This window comes from Aythya fuligula, chromosome Z (assembly GCF_009819795.1).
Source record: "Aythya fuligula isolate bAytFul2 chromosome Z, bAytFul2.pri, whole genome shotgun sequence".
NCBI lineage: Eukaryota > Metazoa > Chordata > Aves > Anseriformes > Anatidae > Aythya > Aythya fuligula.
In genome coordinates, this window is record NC_045593.1 from 45,671,351 (window position 1) to 45,690,836 (window position 19,486).

At 38.1% G+C, this 19,486-nt stretch overlaps 1 protein-coding gene across 3 annotated transcripts in view; it reads left to right on the plus strand.

The window, feature by feature from the left end:
- Positions 1-4,607: 4,607 nt before the first annotated feature.
- Positions 4,608-19,486, plus strand: part of ERCC6L2 (ERCC excision repair 6 like 2) — a 53,333-nt gene continuing 38,454 nt past the window's right edge. For 2 of the 3 annotated variants that reach the window (XM_032205430.1, XM_032205433.1), the window contains exons 1-7: positions 4,608-4,757; positions 8,007-8,431; positions 11,217-11,336; positions 12,889-13,082; positions 15,376-15,537; positions 16,995-17,202; positions 18,608-18,748. In XM_032205430.1, the coding sequence (XP_032061321.1) occupies positions 4,739-4,757; positions 8,007-8,431; positions 11,217-11,336; positions 12,889-13,082; positions 15,376-15,537; positions 16,995-17,202; positions 18,608-18,748 (1,269 nt within the window). In that variant the 5' untranslated portion in view covers positions 4,608-4,738. Of the gene's footprint in view, positions 4,758-8,006; positions 8,432-11,216; positions 11,337-12,888; positions 13,083-13,405; positions 13,470-15,375; positions 15,538-16,994; positions 17,203-18,607; positions 18,749-19,486 lie in introns of those variants that run through there. The other variant, XM_032205431.1, reaches the window with a different exon arrangement.

Here is a 19,486-nt window from a genome sequence, read left to right on the forward strand (position 1 = left end):
TGAAAGCTGCATGTCCAGTCTCATATATCACACTGCATTTGCATATTATCTGGTTAGGAGGCTTTAAATCCTGACTTTCTTATTGCTTGAGGACAACTCGCTACATACCTCCCGACTCCACCTCCCCCCTCCCTCCCTCCAAAAAGGAAAAAAAAATGTGTCTTTCCACTTCTAGTCTTTTTCACTCTCTTTTTGCATGTGCACTACTTTTAAGTCTTTCCCTTCATGATTTGGTGTCAATCAAAATTCAAAAAAGTAAAATCAAGCATGAGGAAGCAAATGCTTTTTATTTTTTCCTGAAGGAAAAAAAGGGATTACGGGAACCAAACTCAACCGTAATCTCCATAAACCATTTCTATGACTACTGCTCCTAATGGAAAGCTCTGTTCCATTTCTGAAATAATTTATATTTGTAAAGTGAAATGTGTAACACATAATAAAAGATCCTCTGAAGAACAATTATGCTGATTCGGTTTAACCAGGCCCAGAGCAAAACTGAGACTGTTCCACAAACCTTTTGAATGTTCACATATTTTTCTGAAACATTCAAAACTGCTCTACACAAATATCTGCAACAAATCCAATGGAGCTGACAAGTCTCATTAGCCAGTTCCCACTCCAGGCAATCATGAAATCTGAGTGTTGCTGACATGATCCATTTATATACAATATTTATTTAAGGACAAAACTTTGCATTTTCCTCAAGTTACCCTTTAACCAGACACTTGAAGGAAATGAATCAATACTTTGTAACACTTGTGGAATCAGTCTCTCAGGTTTATTCAAGCTGAATAACACATCATCTGGCAGACAAACTTTAAAGGACAATTTTGCAGCGTGTTATAAGAATTACACTGCCCTGGCTTCTAAGAGCTCAGAAGATTTAAGACTGTCTGGTCTGTTTTTGAGAAAGAATGAGTTAGCAATACAAGGTATATCTGATTTATTGAGTTAAACTCTCAAGGTGTTATCTATTTTTATGTGTTATGCATATGTTTTACGTGTTGTGCAGCATTTCCAGACACACTTAGTTAGCATTTTCAGGATTTTGTTTTATGACTGAGGGCAAGAAAGAGAAGAAGGACTTGAAGACCTTGTGAGTTATTAACAGGAAAATGAGATTGGAAGTATGCATATAGTTAGGTTAGAATTATTGTCCTGTGTTCTGACACTGGGCTACAAGGGACAAACTGGTCTTTGGCTAAGCAATCTGCCTGGTATCTAAAGCTCTTCATTTTTAAGTAATAGCACTAGCAGTTAGCCAGAATTCAGTTTGTCCTACATACTTCACAGAATGGTTAAGGTTGGAAGGCTCCAACCTCTAGTCAAACCTCCCCTGCTCAGAGTGATTCACCTTAAGCAGGTTGCTTAGGCATATGCCCAGCTGGGATCTGAGTATCTCCAAGCATTGGTACCCCTGAGCAAACTGTGCTGTAGGAGAATCACCACCTTTTGACCATTTGGAGACGCTCTTCCTTGTGCAGCCCAGCATGTTGGCCTTCTGCGCTGTGAGCCTCCACTGCTTCTTCATTGCCAACTTTCTGTCCACTGGGAACCATAGGTCCTTACCTGCAAAGTTGCTTGCCAGTCTATTGAAGTCTCTCTTGGATGGCAGCACAACTATCCGGTCTGTCAAACACTCCTTCCAATTGTGTATCACCTGTAAATTTGCTGAGGATGTACACTGTCCCAACATCTGCATGAAAATTTTCTGGCCAGTACTGGCCCCAGTATTGACCCCAACATATACCACTAGTAATGGGACTGCAGCTGGACATTTTGCTGCTCACAATCCTTTGAGCTCTGAAGTTCATCTAGTTTTCAATCCACCTCACTATCCCTTTATCTAATCCATAGTTCATTACTCTGTCTATAAAAGATGTTATAGGAGAAAATTCTGAAATCCTTGCTTACATCAAGATAAATAACCTACACTGCTCTCCCTTAGTCCACTAAGCCAGTCATTTCAGAAGGCTGGTCAAGCATGAGCCTGATCTCCTGAAGTACAAAATCATGATCCTGCTATTTACCTTCTTCCCGTCTCTCAAGATCCTGGACTACACCGTCTCACGGCTGCTACCACCGATGCTGCCCCCAACCTTCATACTACCAGCCAGATCTTTTTGGTAGGTATGAGACTCAACAGGGCAGCTCCATCTGTGGAGATCACCTGTGTCAGAAAGTTGTTATTAGTGCACTCCTGGATTGAAGTTGTGAGAAAAAAAAAAAAAAAACCACTTCTGGATTGCTTCTATGCTACAGCACTTGTCATTTGAACATTACTGGGGTGGCTAAAATCCCAATGAGGAGAATGGCCTGCAAACAAGGGTGTTCCTCCAATTATCCAGAAAAAGACCTCTCCTATTTCTTTCTGATCTGGCAGTCTGCAGCAGACATCTACAAGAATGTTGCCCCCTTTGGTCTGCTCTCTACTCCTAACCTATAAACTCTCAGCTGGCTTGGGATCTGTCCCCAGGCAGAGCTCTCTCAAGGAAACAGACTGTCCCACTCCTCCCTGTCCTGGTCCATCCATCCTAAACGGACCCTGTATATCCATACCATCACTCCATTTGTATATCCACACCATCACTCCATTTGTGTGAGCTATTTCACCACACTGATCACAACCATACTGTGTAGCCCTACAGCTGCACACAAGAGCTCTAATTTTTTTTTATGTTTCCTAAGAAGTGTGTATGAGCGCACAGACACTTCATAGCACCCCAGCAGGCCTATTTCCAACAAGAATTGCAAGAGCTTCTTGAATGTTATTAATAGGGGATGTGTAAAACTGTGTGACAAACAAACTTTAGGTAGAGACAAAAGGCCTTCCAAAATATTAATTCAGCACATACCACATAACCAAGTTCCTCTAACTAGCACTTTTAATGTTATCATGCTTAATTAATATCACTGAATTGAACAACCCCTTTTTTCTTCTGGTACAGAATTAGACAATTGTCTTATATTTTCAAAAATTCTAGGTGCTTGTGCTTTCTATGGATTTCAGCTCAATTTGCAAACAGTGCATCTGAGAACCACTAACCTGTTTTGTTTTCAGACATGCTGACACAGAGGATGCTGTAAAAAGTAACTAAGCTGCCCTTTTGAGATGCACAGCAATTAGTTCATTTCCTCCATCTGTCAAAGAAGACTGAACAGGAAAGCCATGTGAAATGCCTTCAGGAATACAGCACATCTTTTCAAAGTGCATATCCCCATTATCCTATTCATTTTGGTTATTACCTGAGTCTAATACTTAGTCTTATGAGATCTAAAGTTAAATATAAGCAAAGTTCCAGTTTTCATATGGAGTTTGGATATATTGAACTTTTCAGTAATATCAACAGCTTTTCAAAATAAAATCTTACAAATCTTTTCCTGCAGAAACATGGTGTGAGATAATCCTCGCTTCTAACTTGAGCTAGAACGATTTCCTGGAAGGACTTCTATATTCTAAAAACTGTAACAGATAGATTACATAAGTAATTAATTCACTGACTTCTGAAAACATTTTCATTGTGGGCCTGGTCCTACAAGGAAAGAATGTCCTGGTGAAAGTTCTCTCTCTCTGTCTAGCTTCCATTTTTTATGGTTTATTATTATTATTATTTTAATTTTTTTCCCCGAAGTGTTGTAAAGTTACAGAAACTGCTTGTAATTTGTGAGAGGAATTTTAACAGCAGAGGAAAGCTATCTGATAACCAACTAAAAAGCTAAGTAAGGATGCCTTTCTTCCTTTGTTGACTATCTTAAGAAGAGTTACAAGAGCATACCTAGGTGTAATGGAGACTCAACCTAGTAATATCAGTTGGGTTTTCATGGGCAATTCTGGCTCCAGATAAGCCACTGAAGCCTTACCACTGAATGGGACCATTGGAGTATAGTCAGAATGTTAGTTCCTGCTAGAAGAATTAAAGTGTTTAAAATTTAAAGTGTTTAAGGAGTTTAACCTATTTCTTATTTCCTCCTATTGGGCAACTATAATACTGTATTTATTACAGTAAGATAACAGATGTACTCTTCTGGGAAGAATCCTTATTAAGCACAAGTATCTCTGTAGAAGAATCAAATGCAACATAATATAAATTAAATAAACACTTTGTGGTATAAACAAACCTTTATCTTCAAACATGACCCCGTTTAAAAGTTTGCCTTAGAATCACAGCATATATTCTTGCTGATCTAAGACGTTCTGAGGGCTGAGGTTCGTTAAGTATGTGAGGTCGCAGTGAGGTTGCAGTGCAATTATTTTGCCAAAGCTTCGAAATCTGAAACATCACCGTGCTGCTCCCAGCCTTGGCTTTGTGACAGTTCTTGTCACATCCCTTTAGGACCGACGCGGTGCAGGTAACTACAAGACTACACGGATGTTTTTAAGGCAATATCTTTTATTGGTGGTGTATTTTTGAACAGTATTCGCCAATAGATGTGGTGCTGGATGTGTTTTATTGTCTGAGTACACACGTTGCACCCTCACGCCTCAGAGAACCACAAACCTAACCCCCTCCCCCCAGCCCCTCTCCACCCTCCTCTCCCGAGACAGCCCCCAACCCTCGCGATACTTAGCGCCGCGGCCCGGCCGTGCCCCGCGGGGTGGTGCCGGGCCCAAGATGGCGGCCGCGGCCCCGCTCCACCTTGGGCGTCCCGCCGGGCTCCGGAGCGCTCCGCCGGGCCCGTCCTGCCCGGGGCTCCGCGGCCGCCCCCGGGGAGCGTGAGGCGCAGCCCCGCGGCCGGGATGTGCGAGGCGACCGCAGGTGAGGGCGGGCGGGCGGTCGGGGAGTCCCGAGGGGGTGTCGGGGGAGGCTCCGCGCGGCGGTTATTTCCGTTAGGAACGGCCGCCTCCTGGGCTCGTGTGTTATTTTTCCTCTGGAGAAGGGGTGGTGTGTGTTGAAGTGAAGGCGAAGCTCTCCGCTTCGTCATCTTTTTGGAAGACAATGTTAGCCGTAGCCTCCCCTGTTGAGCAAGTTTTAGGACTTTTCAGGAAAAGCCGCGGTTTTGCTTCATGGTGTGTTGAGTGTGCGCTGAAGGTAGGTTGTCGGAGTGGAAAAGCTTCCAGCTGTACGTTAAAGTGGTTCAACCTCACTATCTACAGAGCGTTCGCAGTGATTTTGCTTATTTTCTGCAGGAATAGTTGTTAAAGCGGGCTAGGGAGTGACAGTAGGCCATTACCTCGCTTTGCATTTTCTCATAAGTGGTAATGAGATAGATAGATACAGGCAAACATCTTAAATACCCTCATTTTCCACAGATGGCAAGTGTACTGCAGCTATACTTGGAAGCCACAGTAGAGAAATTTCTTCACTTTAAAGGTCTTACCCTACATAAACAATTGTCTGGTTCCAAAAAAAAGAAGCTAGTGAATCAGGCTAGTTAAAGTAGCAGTTCTTATTTCAGCCTGTACAGCGTTATTTTCTGGAACCTTGCAGCAGTGGTATCCTTAATACCATTATTTTGCCATTTTTCTCATTTTTCTTAGTAGATTTAGAATTTTGTATTTCTGAAGTAACTGTCCTGTGCTCTCTATTCTGCTTTGCACCTGGAATGCTAGTTCTGTCAAGTCAGAAGTGACTTGTAAAACTGAAGGAAATGCCTTAGAAACAAAGGCACTGTCATCTTATCATAGCTTTAACCTAGTTAATGTACTCTTCAAAGGCTACGTGTCACAGATATTACTGTAAAAGAAACTAAAATAGGAAATACTCATGTATTTTAAATTCTGTTTTGCATATTTACCAATGAGCTGGATATCACTAGTTTCATATTTCAGTCTTGCTTCTCAGTTTTGAGAAATTGCCCAAAGATTCAAATGCTAAGGGGAGAAAGTCATGCTCTCTCCCTCTTTTGTTTTTCATGGATTTAGGCATGTGTGTAAGACAGTACAAATACCTTAAAGTTCAAGAGATTAGTTGTATATAATTTGTTGAATATACTGTGTGTACATCAGCCTTTGCCTCAGAAAGATATACTTGAGCTTCAAATTTCGGGGAAGATCTTCAGGCATGACTGAAGGTATGTAGTATCTTATGTACAGGGCACAGGGTGTGGGGTGGGACTTCTCATCCCAAGCAAGGATGATGGAAGGGCAGCATAAGAGATCTGCAGAATCATGAATCAAATGGAGTGATCCTAGTTTATGATCTCAATAGTGTAAAAACTAGTGGGCCACTGGTTTAGGATGCAAATCTCTTGCAGGTGAAACAGACCACACCTGTGAACATCCTAGTCAGAAGACATCAAATGCAAGAAATTTGCATGTGTTGAAAGGGGAATTAAGCTACTTGGAAGAGAGGTCCACTGTGGTTTACTAAGCAGAAACCTGTCCCAAGGAATTTCCATACTTCAAAAAAAATCTTAAAGGCTAAAGAATTTTAGAAGAGAGGCATTCTGTATACTTGTGATTTTTTCATTGTGACCTGAAAGTCCATTTATGGCCACTGCTAGCTACAGAATAGAGGGCTACGTGGATGTTTCTGTTTTCTTTTACTATATGCAATTTAACCAACTGAATGAAATATACTTATCACTAGCTAATAAAGTGTAGAGAATAACCTTGTGAGTATACGCTTCCAGGAGCTCCGGGACTGGTGAGAACAACCTGTCTCCTCCATCAGCTTTTTGCACTGAGACATAAAAGTGGGGGAAGGTGGAGTTTCTTGCCTTCAGCACTTCCTCTTTTCTGTTCCTTACTTCTGAAAATTAACTTGGTTGTATTTCTGTTTCTTTCTTTTACTCAGCACTCAGATTACGTTTTTTTTCTGTACATCTGCAAAGAATTGGAGTGTGAAAGGGTGTATGTATTGCCACTGATCGTGGGTATGAAGTACAAATTGTTGCAGGATTCTCTCTTACTCCTGTGCAAAAAAGCCTCACTGCCTGCTTCTGCTAATGACTTTCCCAGATGCAGCAAACTTATTCCAACAAATAAATAAGAAACAAAAGTTCTGAAATGAATTGTATTTGTCACTTAGTTTTTGGAAAGCTGAGCAGGACAAGGCTAGAAGTTGTTTCCACAAACTTGGAGGCCTGCTTCCTCAGTTCAGATTTGAAAACCTTTTCATGCAATCATTAATTTACTAGGACTTCCTCTTTTGACTATAAAAAGTGAATGCCCTATTTTTTCTAATGAAGACATTTTGTTGGATGTTTCCTTGTCAATTTGATGTGGATTCTCTCAACTGATATACTGCTGTTCTTATCTTTTTCTGTTAGCAGCATATATATATAACATTTTAAAATTGTATATGAAATAGCTGGAAATAAAGCAGATCAATCTTCTCTGTTGTTAGTATTTGATAAGCTGTATGAAAGCTGTAAGACTTTACAGAGACCATACAGAGGAACAGATCTTAACAGTTTAAGGCCTGACGGCTACATAAGGAATTTGGTAAATAGCTATTTCAGTGAACAACATGGGCATATGGTAAGATACTGTATGTTCTTACAGTACACTTAGTGTTGTTTCTAAACATGTTTTTGCTTATTTTTTAACCTAATGCTAGACTTAGTAAGGAGAAAGGTGATGTTTTCGTGCATGATTATATTTGTAAAACAACTTGCTAAAGCTGCACTACTAGATTCAGGTGGATGAGAAATGTATCTAATACAGAAGATCCCTTTGACCAGATTACATGGACAGTTAATTGGATGCTAAATCTGCAGGTATCACCTTTTAGTGTTTGTGTGGGCTGAGTGAAACGATCACCGAACAATGTAATCTATCAGAGTTTGGCTTTTACAAAGGATATTTTTCATACAGATTTTCAGGCATTTATAAAACAGCAATGCTTCAGCAAACTATAATATACCTAGCTCAGGGTTTTGTTCTAAACACTAAGCAGTTTCTAAACACTAATACTAGGGCTGCTGTCAATAAAATCTTAAGTTATATGCACTTTTCAAACAAATTTGTATCTAATATTTATATTAGTATGACAAATGCAATACTTCATGCTTTTGGCTAGTTTTTCATTATGTTTTTGTTCTGCTTTTTTTTCCCTCCATAGGTACGTGGCATGTTGGAGAGAAATGCCTTGCACCTTGTCCTGAAAATGGGAAACTTTGTGAAGGAACAATATCATCTATTGAAAAGGACAAGAATGGAAAATCATTTGCTACTGTATCATTCCTGGAATCTGAAGAAAAGAAAATACTAGTATCTAAACTCTGTAGAGTTGAAGCTGGTAGAGGTCCCTGGAAAAGCGTAATATTTGATGATGGTGATCTGGAAAAGCCTTATTTTCCTGACCGAAATCTTCTGTCTTCAGCAGTGGCTTTTAAGTTATCTGACAATGGCGACTTTATCCCATATACAATTAATAGATACCTACGTGATTATCAAAGGGAAGGAGCCCAGTTTCTGTATGGACACTACGCTAATAAAAGGGGATGTATTCTTGGAGATGATATGGGCCTTGGAAAGACAATACAGGTATTTATTTTATTCTTTATGACTACATTGAGACAAAAGATAACAAACTGCAAAAAAATTATCTGTGAGGTGTAAATTATTTTATTTATTTATTTATTTTTAAATTGACTTATTTGAGAAAAGCCACCTCAGCGGAGTTTAACTTCCCTTTCTTGGTGTGAAATTGTAGGAGGCAGGATGTGACGACTCAGAACAGTACTTCGATCCAGAAACCTGTGCTACTTTAAATCAGCCCCTAACAGGCCACAAAACTGGCATGTGACCACTTCTAGTGTAAGGCTGGGTAATTTCAGTAGTTAAAATGTTAGTGCTTGTTTCATGTCGAATGTATTTTAAGGGTTGATACCTGCACATAATGAAAGTAATTTGCACAGGCAAATGTACATACACCTTTTAACTGACTGTAGGTATTAAAATGTCTTTTTCCTTTTTTTTTGTGGAAATGAATAATTTGACTGCACTGGGAACTGGAAGAAGAAGCCATGTTTACTCCCCTATCTGGGAAAAAGTGCTTAGATGTTCCATGTTACTTTTGTCACTCTGTTGGAAGTACAACTTATATTGATGAAAGGACAAAGTATAGCTGGATTTTTCCATTATGCTGTGAATAGTGATTCAAATTATTCATTTATTTTATTAAAATTAGGGTGGTTTTGTTTGAAACAATTCTCTTTAATCTGTCTGGTTTTAATTTAGCCCATTGAATGCAATGGTCTTTGTCCCTCTTTCATTGCTCTTCTTCCACATGTGAAATGCCAGCTCATTCCCTTGCTGGCAAGTGCTGTCTGTTGCGCTTCCATTGAGGAGAATGTCAGCTGATGCTTCAGTGCGCAGAAGCTTGTTCTTTAGTGAAGCATTTAGAGAAATAAGTAAACTAAATTGGCAAAACTTGTCTGGATAGGGCATTTAGAGGTGTATCATGGATGAGCAGAGGTGCTACTGATCTGTTAATGCAGTTATTAAAACCAAACTGGAGCTGTTTACTTTGTGCTTCACCTAACCTTGGCCACATCTCTTGTCCATGGCAGCTTAAGAACTAAGTAGTTATGCAAGAATTGCAAATATCTGATTTAATATTGTTGAAGCATCCACATAAGACAGTATTAAATCAGGAAAAAAATAAAGTTATCTTGCTTCTATGTCTTGTATTTGAGAGTTGTAGCTGATACCCTGATGACCAGGTCATACTGAGCATACAGCGACTTGTGTTCCTTTGTAGAATTTGGATGTGATACTATGCCTTCTAATCACAATGTCAAGTTCACTTAAGAAAGCAATCCATAAGATATTCTTCAAAAAATCTACCTTATTGAAACACAGTATTTATGCTCTTATAATGCAGTGTGGGAAAGCAGTTTGGAAGATAAGAATTAAAAGATGAGTTCACTTGTTTAGTACAGATTACTATGTATGAAAGAATAAATACTACTTAAACTTGATCAAGTACTAGATAACTGACTTAGTGTTACAGAAAGTTTTGCTTTTGTTTATCAGTTGTTTGAGTCTTACCATTTCTAAATTATAGGTTGATATCTGAGATAGACTTTTCTGTAAGATTTTTGCATTCTAATGTTCTTTCTACTCCTGTTTTTTGCTTAAATTGGCTTGAGTGCATGGCTCTCTCTTTTCAAGTTGAAGTGTAAACAAGTGCAATAATGTTTTTTATATGACTGCAGTAATTTAAAGTTTTCTATGAAAGCCTTTAGATCTCTTCCTGCATTATCTGAAAGAGCCAAAGGTTTCTCAGCAGAGTTGCTCTTTTACACCTTTGCTATTGTTACAAATGTGTGATGCATAATTCTTCTGAAACTGGAGGATCTGGAAGGCACATGCAGATTTTGTTTGGTAGAATTTTATTGCCATTCTTGACAGGATTTAAAAAGATAGTGAAGTCAAACAACATGTGTAAGCTTGCCTCTTAGTCTCGGTGTATATGAAATATTATGCATTCATTTACTTTTTCCATATATCTTTTCCCATCTAGTCCTATATATGATGGGTTTCCCTGTGTTCTTCTCATCTAACTCTACTCTTTTCAGATATTTTTCAATCAACTCTTGTGCTCTTGGCTGGCTCTTCTCCCCCATCACCGGAGAGAGAAAGCTTTGGCTACTTTTTTTTCTTTTTTGAAATCAACAGCTGACAGCTCTACCTCTGCCCTGCTATGAGCAGCTGTGAAGCAGCTGCAAAAGTCCTGAGTAAAGGGAGACCGGTGAACTTTGAAAAGAAGGGTACCTCCCTGATGCTGCATTGGTTCTTGCTTCTGCTTAGCTCCATGGATGTCATTTGTCCCAAGTGGGTGTTACAGATTTAAATGTTCTGGCCAGATACCAGAAACCTCTCCCTTTTGCAGAAGTAGGGTTGGAGTACGGTTAGCAATTGTCTCTTCCTTCTCTCCTCATCCAACACTCATGTGCCCTTCATGTCAGGAGAACTGCAAGATGTGCCTTATCCCTTCCTGTCTTCTTTATAATTTCTTCTGTAATTTTGAGACATTTCTACTTCAATGTTAAAGAGCAAATAGAGCAATTAATAAATTTACAAATGCCCTTGTAAATTCAGAATTCTCCAAGGGGAGTGGTTCCCATTTTAAAAACTGAGAATGATTTACAATAAGATAAATATATAAATATTATATATAGAAATACTAAATCCCATTCAGGATTTTGTCTGAAGTGTTTATTTTCAGTGGAACTTGTTCATTCTGTTTGTTTTGTTGTTTGTTTGTTGTTGTGTTTTTTTTTTTTTTTTTACATGATTGCTGAGAATTGTTTTCTTTCTCAAGGTCATTTCATTTCTGGCTGCAGTGTTGCACAAGAAGGGAACACGTGAAGATATTGAAAATAATATGCCAGAATTTTTACGGAGGACAATGAAAAAAGAATCAAAGTATAGCCCTAAGAAGGTACATCTTTTAATGATAAGCTTTTAAGGATTTTGATAAAAGGCAATAATTGTTGTTGTTTGTTTGCTTTAGGAGTTCACATATGTTCTTTTTCAATGTTCAGTTAATTTGGTAGGTTAGGGGGTTCTTGGCCTTTCTGGGTGTGTCAGGGAAGCCTTCAGTTTTCCAGATTGTCACAGCGCATTGTCTAACAGTTTCCTAGTCTGTTAATGCTGTCGGTATGTACTAGTGCAAAACATTTGGAAGTATCTGTGTGAGATTTGTGGCTAGAGTACTTTAAAAAGTCTGTGTCAGTGAGCAGAACATAATAGTTTTGTGTGATTGTGTTCCTAAACTACAAGAAATGTTGTATGTATATGAGTGGATATTGTAATAGTACTTTTAAATATTTAAGACTAATGCATGTATTTGGTAAGCTTATTGCTAATATTCTTGTGACTTTGCATGTTGAATGGCTATTGTAATGTCATAAGTAAGGCTGATTGATCTACATAATCAAATACTGTTACAGCAAATAGGGATGTATGTAACTATTCGTAGTGATACAGTGTAGTAGAGGACTAGTTAGTGTTAAGTCAGAGGTTGGACTAGGTGATCTTGGAGGTCTCTTCCAACGTAGAGGATTCTGTGATTCTATTCTGTGTGAATGGGAGAAATAGGACGTTTGTAATCTTACACGTCAGAGGACCCATGCAATTTCTGTTGTTCAATGCTTATGCTATTGGAATGACTAGAATATCTTGACTACCAGAACGATCTGTATGACGATAGCTTTGTGAACAATGGTTATGGGTTCACTGAGAAATTCAGGCAAGCAAGAAGAGGTGAAGGGGTAGCATGTAATGTGAGAAGACAGGGGTGCTTCTGACTGGCTACAGGACAAGAAGAATTCTACTCCAGGGGCAACAAAATATTGGAACAGGTCACAGAGAAAGGTCCATCCCTTAAGTGTTTTCAAGACCTGAGTGGGAAAAGCTATAAATGACCTTGTCTGGATTCAATGTTGCCTCTGTTTTGACCAGAAAGTTGGATTAGGACTACATGAGGTCCCTTCCCATCTCACTTGATGTTATTTTTCTGTGATAACAAATGTGTTATACAGATTGTCTTAATTTTTTTTTGATGCTTTCTGTTTTAATCATGTATTAACCAGAATTATGGATTGGAGGAAGCTGCTTTACTTCTTCAATCTTCTGTTTTTAGCATCTGTAAAACATTACATGGTATATGGATGCAGATGCTATAAGAAAGCAGTGTGATAGTATATCATGTCTTACTGCAGTTGATAATTTGAATAAATATCAGTACTACTTTGGCTATTTTTTGTACCATTACAGTGTGTTTTTTTTCATGTAGTATTTGCACACTCAGTAAACTTACTTCTGAATTTATATTGACTGTTCAGATATTTTCTGTATTGTGCTTTGAAGTGACAGAATAAACAGTTCAAACTACTAAGTGGTAAAATAAATCTCAAGATTTTGATATTCCTTACTGAGAAAGGTTTGTGCTGAAGATTTTCAGTAATACTGTGACGGTTGTTTGTTTTCAGCCTTTCCTCATAGTGGCCCCTCTTTCAGTGCTGTACAACTGGAAGGATGAGTTAGACACGTGGGGGTACTTCAAAGTCTCCATCTTACATGGCAGTAAAAAGGATGATGACCTGAGCCGTATAAAGCAGGGGAAATGTGAAGTTGCCCTTACAACATATGAGACGCTTCGCTTGTATTTAGATGAACTTAACAGGTAATTATTTTAATGCATTTTTCTACACATGCAGCTTTAAATGCCTGTTTTATTCTGTGTTACTCCTTGAAAGTACATATTTCTAATGTGTGATGTATTTACTGTTAAAATCCAGTGATTCATTGCATGGAAGAAGTGAATCCCACTTAAATGTCTTTGGAGAGTTTACCCTATACTTTCTTTGTAATAGGATGCTTGGGAGAAGTGTTTGAATAGTTTTCATAAAACTTGTCCTTGCTGTTTAACCCATTCATGAAGTGTTCTCTAACAACTGCAGGAATTGCCTTCCTGAAACAGTGGTAGATAAAGATATGCAGAAGATATTTCTATCTTTCAATACAGTTTAAGGAAAAAGAGGTGTGGAATTTTTTATCAAATGTTCACAAGGTATTTTCCTTTTTATTTGTATTTTTCACCTGCTTGATGAAATGCCTGAGTCCTAAAAACTTAGATATACAAGGGAAAGTATATAGGTATCCAGTTTTAAATACACAATCAACTTAGCTGAATCAAAGTCTTTATGAGATTAGATCATATTAGAAGTCCTACTTTGTTTGTCTCATGGTTGCCAGTGGTTTTAAATGAGGAGTTTTGCCTTCCCCTTTGTTATATTTGGGAGTACTTAGCTTTTCACCTGATCCTAGTGGTCCTCTTTCCCTGTTTCATCTTGGAAGTAGGGTACAAGCTGCATGAACAGCTCTCTGTTAGTAGTAGCAGCCTGCCCTTAGCAGCTAGTGTCGTTTGTCAGTGGCTTTGCAGACCTTCTTGTGCCGGGTGATAGGAAAGGCCCAGGGCCCTGTGTGTCCTGCTGTTCTGGACAGCCATCACCAAAACAATCTGATCCCCAACGATCTATCTGCAGGGCTGAAAAAGAAGTGCAGATAGGAGAAGACTAAAGGAGTAATGCTAGCAGTACCCTCTCTTCTTCCTGTTGTCTTTCTGAGGAACTCTTCACACTTGGAGATTGAATAGCCCACGTCAGCACAGGAGGTCCCATGTGTGAATAAATACATCGCTTTAGTGTATGGATTTACCAAACCATATCTGCAGAGCATGTGACTAGATGGGCTTGATACTCTTTTGACACTGAGAGGTGTCATGCTTAGCTAGAATGATGGATTGGCCTCAGACTGGCTCTAAGTAGTTATTATTAAGGATGGCTTGACAAGATTTTGTTCTTACGTTCTCTAGTTGACTTTCAAGCTTCTGTAATAAGTAGATTAGCTGTGAAAGCTCTTCATAGCTAATTTCATATCCTTGAAGTTAGCAAAGCTTTAGATCGGGTATGTAGAAGTTCTGTAAAGAGAAAGAATACATAGACTCCATTCTTCATGTAAATTAAGTTATTAGCAGACTTTAGGAATGTAAGAAACTTGGATGTGAGTATTTAGTAGGCATCAGAAATGTTACAAGATGATTTTCACAGTAGTCATGTAAAACGCATAAGACCCACTCAGGAAAAAGGTTTTATATAAATGCATCTGCTTCAGCCTTTTGCTGCTTCAAATAACAAATAATTTAACTGAAATATTCATTCATGTATATAAAGCAATCTTATAAAATTATTAAATTTCTTCCTAGGGACTTGATGATTTTAAATTTATATCACAGTGGACAGTTCATTTTGCCTTCAAATTTTATACTTGAACTGGTTGCAAAGTCTCATTCAGTCCCTGCTTCTGCTGTTATATGCCTCTTGGTCTCAAAATCATGAAATTCTAAGACACCTCTGCCATATTGTTTTTTTTATAGATACTGAAGAAGTTGTGTGATGCTTTCATTTAGGAAACTGCAGTTAGAAATGCTTTGAGTCTATTCCTAGTTACAGTGGATAGTTTTTTGGGGAGGAAAAAATGAAGTATACCTATGTTAGTCATGGTTCAGAAGTTCACAGTAAGAGATTTATTCAGTTTATTTCTAAATCTTCTTAATGAGTGGAATTAGTGCTGGTAAGATGTGCTGATTGATAGTGCTGGCGAGACATGCTGTAGTTGATTGCTCCGGAAATGGAAAGCTTTCTTCACAGAAAATGTTTGATACAGCTGACATTGGTTCATCTGTTTGTCTAAGAGTTTTAGCTGTTATACTTAACTATGGCAATTAAATTTACTAAACAAACAGAATATGAGGAAACTGCTTTGTATAACACAATGTAAAATACAAAAAAAAAATACATACTTTTAGGCTATACTTATCAGGGCTATGTGTGTGACTGATGTCAATTTTTATGTGTATGTGGAGTGATGGGATACGTAGTTTCAGTTAAGACAGTATTTCTTCTGCTCTTCTGCAGTGTAGAGTGGTCTGCTGTCATAGTGGATGAAGCGCATAGAATCAAGAATCCAAAGGCTCAAATAACTCAAACCATGAAGTCCTTAAAATGCAGTGTTCGCATAGGCCTTACTGGAACCATTCTTCAAAACAATATGAAGGAACTGTGGTGTGTTATGGACTGGTAAATAAAATAGCTTTTTTTTTTTTTTACGGTAAAACACCTGTATATCTTAATTATGTAGTGGGATTGGGATAGAGCTGGATTTGGACTTGTCTCTGACAAGACAAGAAAAGACAGCATATTTGTGAGAATGTAAATATTTTTCCATATATGAATTTGAAGTAAACTCTTTCTAGGTCCGCTTGTAATACGTATTTTGCAGGAATTTAATAGATTTGGAGTTCCTCTTAACCTTCCCTAGTGGGTGATGAGGCAATGGAACAGGTTGCCCAGAGAGATTGTGGATGCCCTCATCCCTGGAGGTATTGAAGATCAGGTTAGATGAGGCCCAGAGCAACCTGATCTAGTGGGTGGCAACCTTGCCTATGGCAAGTAGGTTGGAACTAGATGATCTTTGAGGTCCCTTCCAATCCAAGTCATTCTATGATTCATTTTATTCTATGATTACTTCTTTGAGGAATTTGGGAAGCATTTAGTTGTTTGTTTGTTTGTTTTTCCCTTCATTTCTCTTTCTTTTCTAAGGACTTTTTTTTTTTTTCTCTTCTCTCTTCCACACAGTAGGTTGAGAATGATTACACAGCTTTGAATGACATCATGCCTTTGTTTTGTCCAATATGTGCAGGTCATTCTGACATACTTGGAAGTTGAAAGTAATAGTATTTTGCTGCTTTTCAAAATGAACTAGTGCAGATTTTACAACGCAACAGTCTTGTCCAAGGAAACTTTTGAGAGAGAGGTGGAAATCCTAGATATAAATCCAAACATAGAAGCTTTACTGGCGATACTTTACAAAGGAAAAACAAAGGAAACGTTCTTTAGGTTTAAGGAAATCCAGGCTGAAGCTGAAATATCAGGAAAGAAATTCTTTAATGCTAAGCTTAGTGTTGTATCTGGTCCATTAAAACTATGCCAATGTTGTTGATGGGTTGTTCCAATATATAGTGATGCCAGTGATTACTAAGTTCATGTTTCTGTTGGGTTTCTTGGAATTTTATTCAGTAAATTGTAGTATCTATATAGCCTGTTTTTAATAAAAATGGTAAACATTGAAAATGTGACAGTCTAGCTTCCTATTTAAGCTCTTAAACAGGAGCAGCCTTGGAGTTTGGAGTTTCTGTATGCTTGTGACTTGGTCTGCTGAGCTGTAGATTTCTGGAGACGGCATGCCTTTTCCTAAGGGGAATCTCTTTAAAATTTGAGGATCACAATAAGTAAACGAAAAAATTTGAATGTCTGGAAGTAGTGTATGTTTCTATTTATATACACCACTTTTATTCATTTCCTTACTGGTTGCTAATTTAACATCTCTTGCTGTTAGCCAAAAACAATGTATGGTATGCTTTTTTAATCAGTGGAAAGGGATCGGCAGTCTTGGTGTAAAGAAAACGCTGCTATTCCTTCAAGACCAACCCCCTGCCCCACTCTTTTTTTCCCCTACTTTTTTTTTTTTTTAACAGGGCTGTACCAGGACTTTTGGGTAGTAGAATGCATTTCAAGAAGAAATTTTCTGATCCAGTGGAGCATGGTCAGAGGCACACTGCAACCAAAAGAGAGCTAGCAACAGGTCGTAAGGCCATGGCAAAGCTAGCAAGAAAAATGTCCGGCTGGTTTCTGAGACGTACTAAAGCACTTATCAGTGATCAATTGCCAAAAAAGGAAGATAGAGTAAGAGCGCCTGTACATTTCAAATACAATGCTAATGAATATTTCTCTTCTTTATTATTGTTCTCTCTTTTGTCATGCCTCTACTAGTTCATGGTTTTCTTTTGGACTTATGAATTTAAGAAGAATCCAGAGCCTTGAAAAAAATGCACATGCAGTAGTGTGCTTTGTTCACATAATTACTATGATTGCATGTTGAAATGGAGTTAATCAAGCATGAAAATGCTCAGCTAGACTTCTGACTAGTGATTTACACATCTATTTTATGTGCACTTCTGTGCTTATCATTGCAAACCCAATGCAATGTGTGTAAATCTCTTGAAATTTGATGTAGGACTTTTGAATTTGCAACTTGATACATTGTACGTAGAACAGCTTGCTTTGAATCTTTTCTAACTCTCATTGTCAATCATTAAGTAGAAGAAAAAATCCCAAACTAAAAATAATGATTATTAGGTCTGTAATCCTGTTCATCTAGTGCTATTGCAAACATCATATAAACAGTAATAATACTCTATAGCTAAGAGTTCTAATTAATTCTTATTAGATATATTTCCTTCTAAGTAGATGAATGCATTAATTTGAAAATGTTTTTGTTTTCAAAATTTGGTATTTGTTCTTCATCCTTAGGTTATAATAATGTTGTCTAAACTGTCTTCTAAAGGAAAGATTAACACAAATGTCAGTCAGTTGCCTTTCTAAATCTAGCAGGTTTTATTCTTTTCATTCTCTTGTTAATGTGAGTATATGTTCAAGTTACTGCTGTATTATTATAGCTCAGCATGCTGCTGTTGCTTTGTGGGTGGCCTGGGTTAAGGAATGGTCTTGGGATTTCTGTCTCCTGCTGGTTAAGACTAAAGATGTCATGGAGATGCCACCCATGGTCTCTGAGAGGAGGGAAAAGAGTTTTGGCCATAGCACTGTGTAGATCCTTGCCTTCTCAGTGCTTATTCTGTTTGTGCTGCCTGTGGTGTTGCCCTACAAACAGCTAGTGCCTAAGAAGAGGAAAGGGCAAATTAAGCAACTGGCAAAGCACAGGGGAATCCTTAATTACAATTACGCATTTCTCTCTCTCACTCTTCCCTCCTCCTGTCCTTCCACAAAAGCCCTACTGAAAGGTTTATAGAAACCTAACTGCAAGTTATTGTAGCTTGACATTTGTATTCTTTGTAGAATTTTGGGAAGGGATGAAACAACTTTATGTATGTTTTGGATACCGTTTCATACTACTTTTGTGTAAAAATGCAGATTTTTTGTTTGTTCGTTTGGGGTAGAATAAATTCCTGTAACTATTTGGGCAAATATATTACTGTTTTCTACTCTAGTTCCAGAGCATTCTTGATGCAATGCTCTTTGCTTTTATTGTTTGCTGCTCATAATAGTATTTTTGGGGTTTTCTCTTTGGCAGATGGTGTACTGTTCCCTGACAGAATTCCAGAAAGCAATATACCAGGCTGTGCTGGAGACAGAGGATGTAAGCTTAGTATTAAGAGCAGGAGAGCCCTGTAACTGCAACAGCGGCCGTAAAAGGAAGAACTGTTGTTACAAAGTAAGAATTTACATTGTCTGAATTTTAGAACATAAGACTTGCATACTTGAGTAGTAGATGGATTTTCTCAATAGGTTCCCTGCTGAAGGTGAGCAGATTGAAGTGGCTGTCTGGCCATTAGTTTGGGATATCTGACTAGAAACATTGGAGTTAGGGCATTGGAGTTAGCAAAGTTAAGGCTTTGCTAGCTGCCTTAATAAGCAGTTAGCTGCCCTGCAGGTAGTCATTATTAATACAGTAAATTTGGTTAATACAACTTTAATAAAGTTGTATACAACTTGTATAGTAAAGTTGTATTAAGTATGTCTGTGATACAGTTTATGTTGGAAAGGGTAATACATTGGGATGTTCATTATGTGTAAAGTATGTTGCTACCATGCACCTTAACTGGTCAGTGCAGAAAGATACAAATTAGAGACAACCTGGACACAGCAGATTGTCTGGGTTTTGGCTGTGTCATGACTACAGTTAGATCATGTCTTTCTTTGCCACTATACATGTGCTTTTATTTACCTTACTGAAGGGAGAACTGTGACAAACCTTACAACGCAAGCAGAATGTTGTTCACTAGGAACAGCTCTGCAGATTCCTTCCTTCTTCTTTAACGTTGATTAATCCAGCTTTGTGTTTTTCTCTGTATCTCTTAGTAGACTTAGGTTAAGGAAGTATTTTAAACACATAGAAGTATATATCTCACACTTGCTTTTCCCTGTTTAACTTCTGGCCTATTTAGGTTCT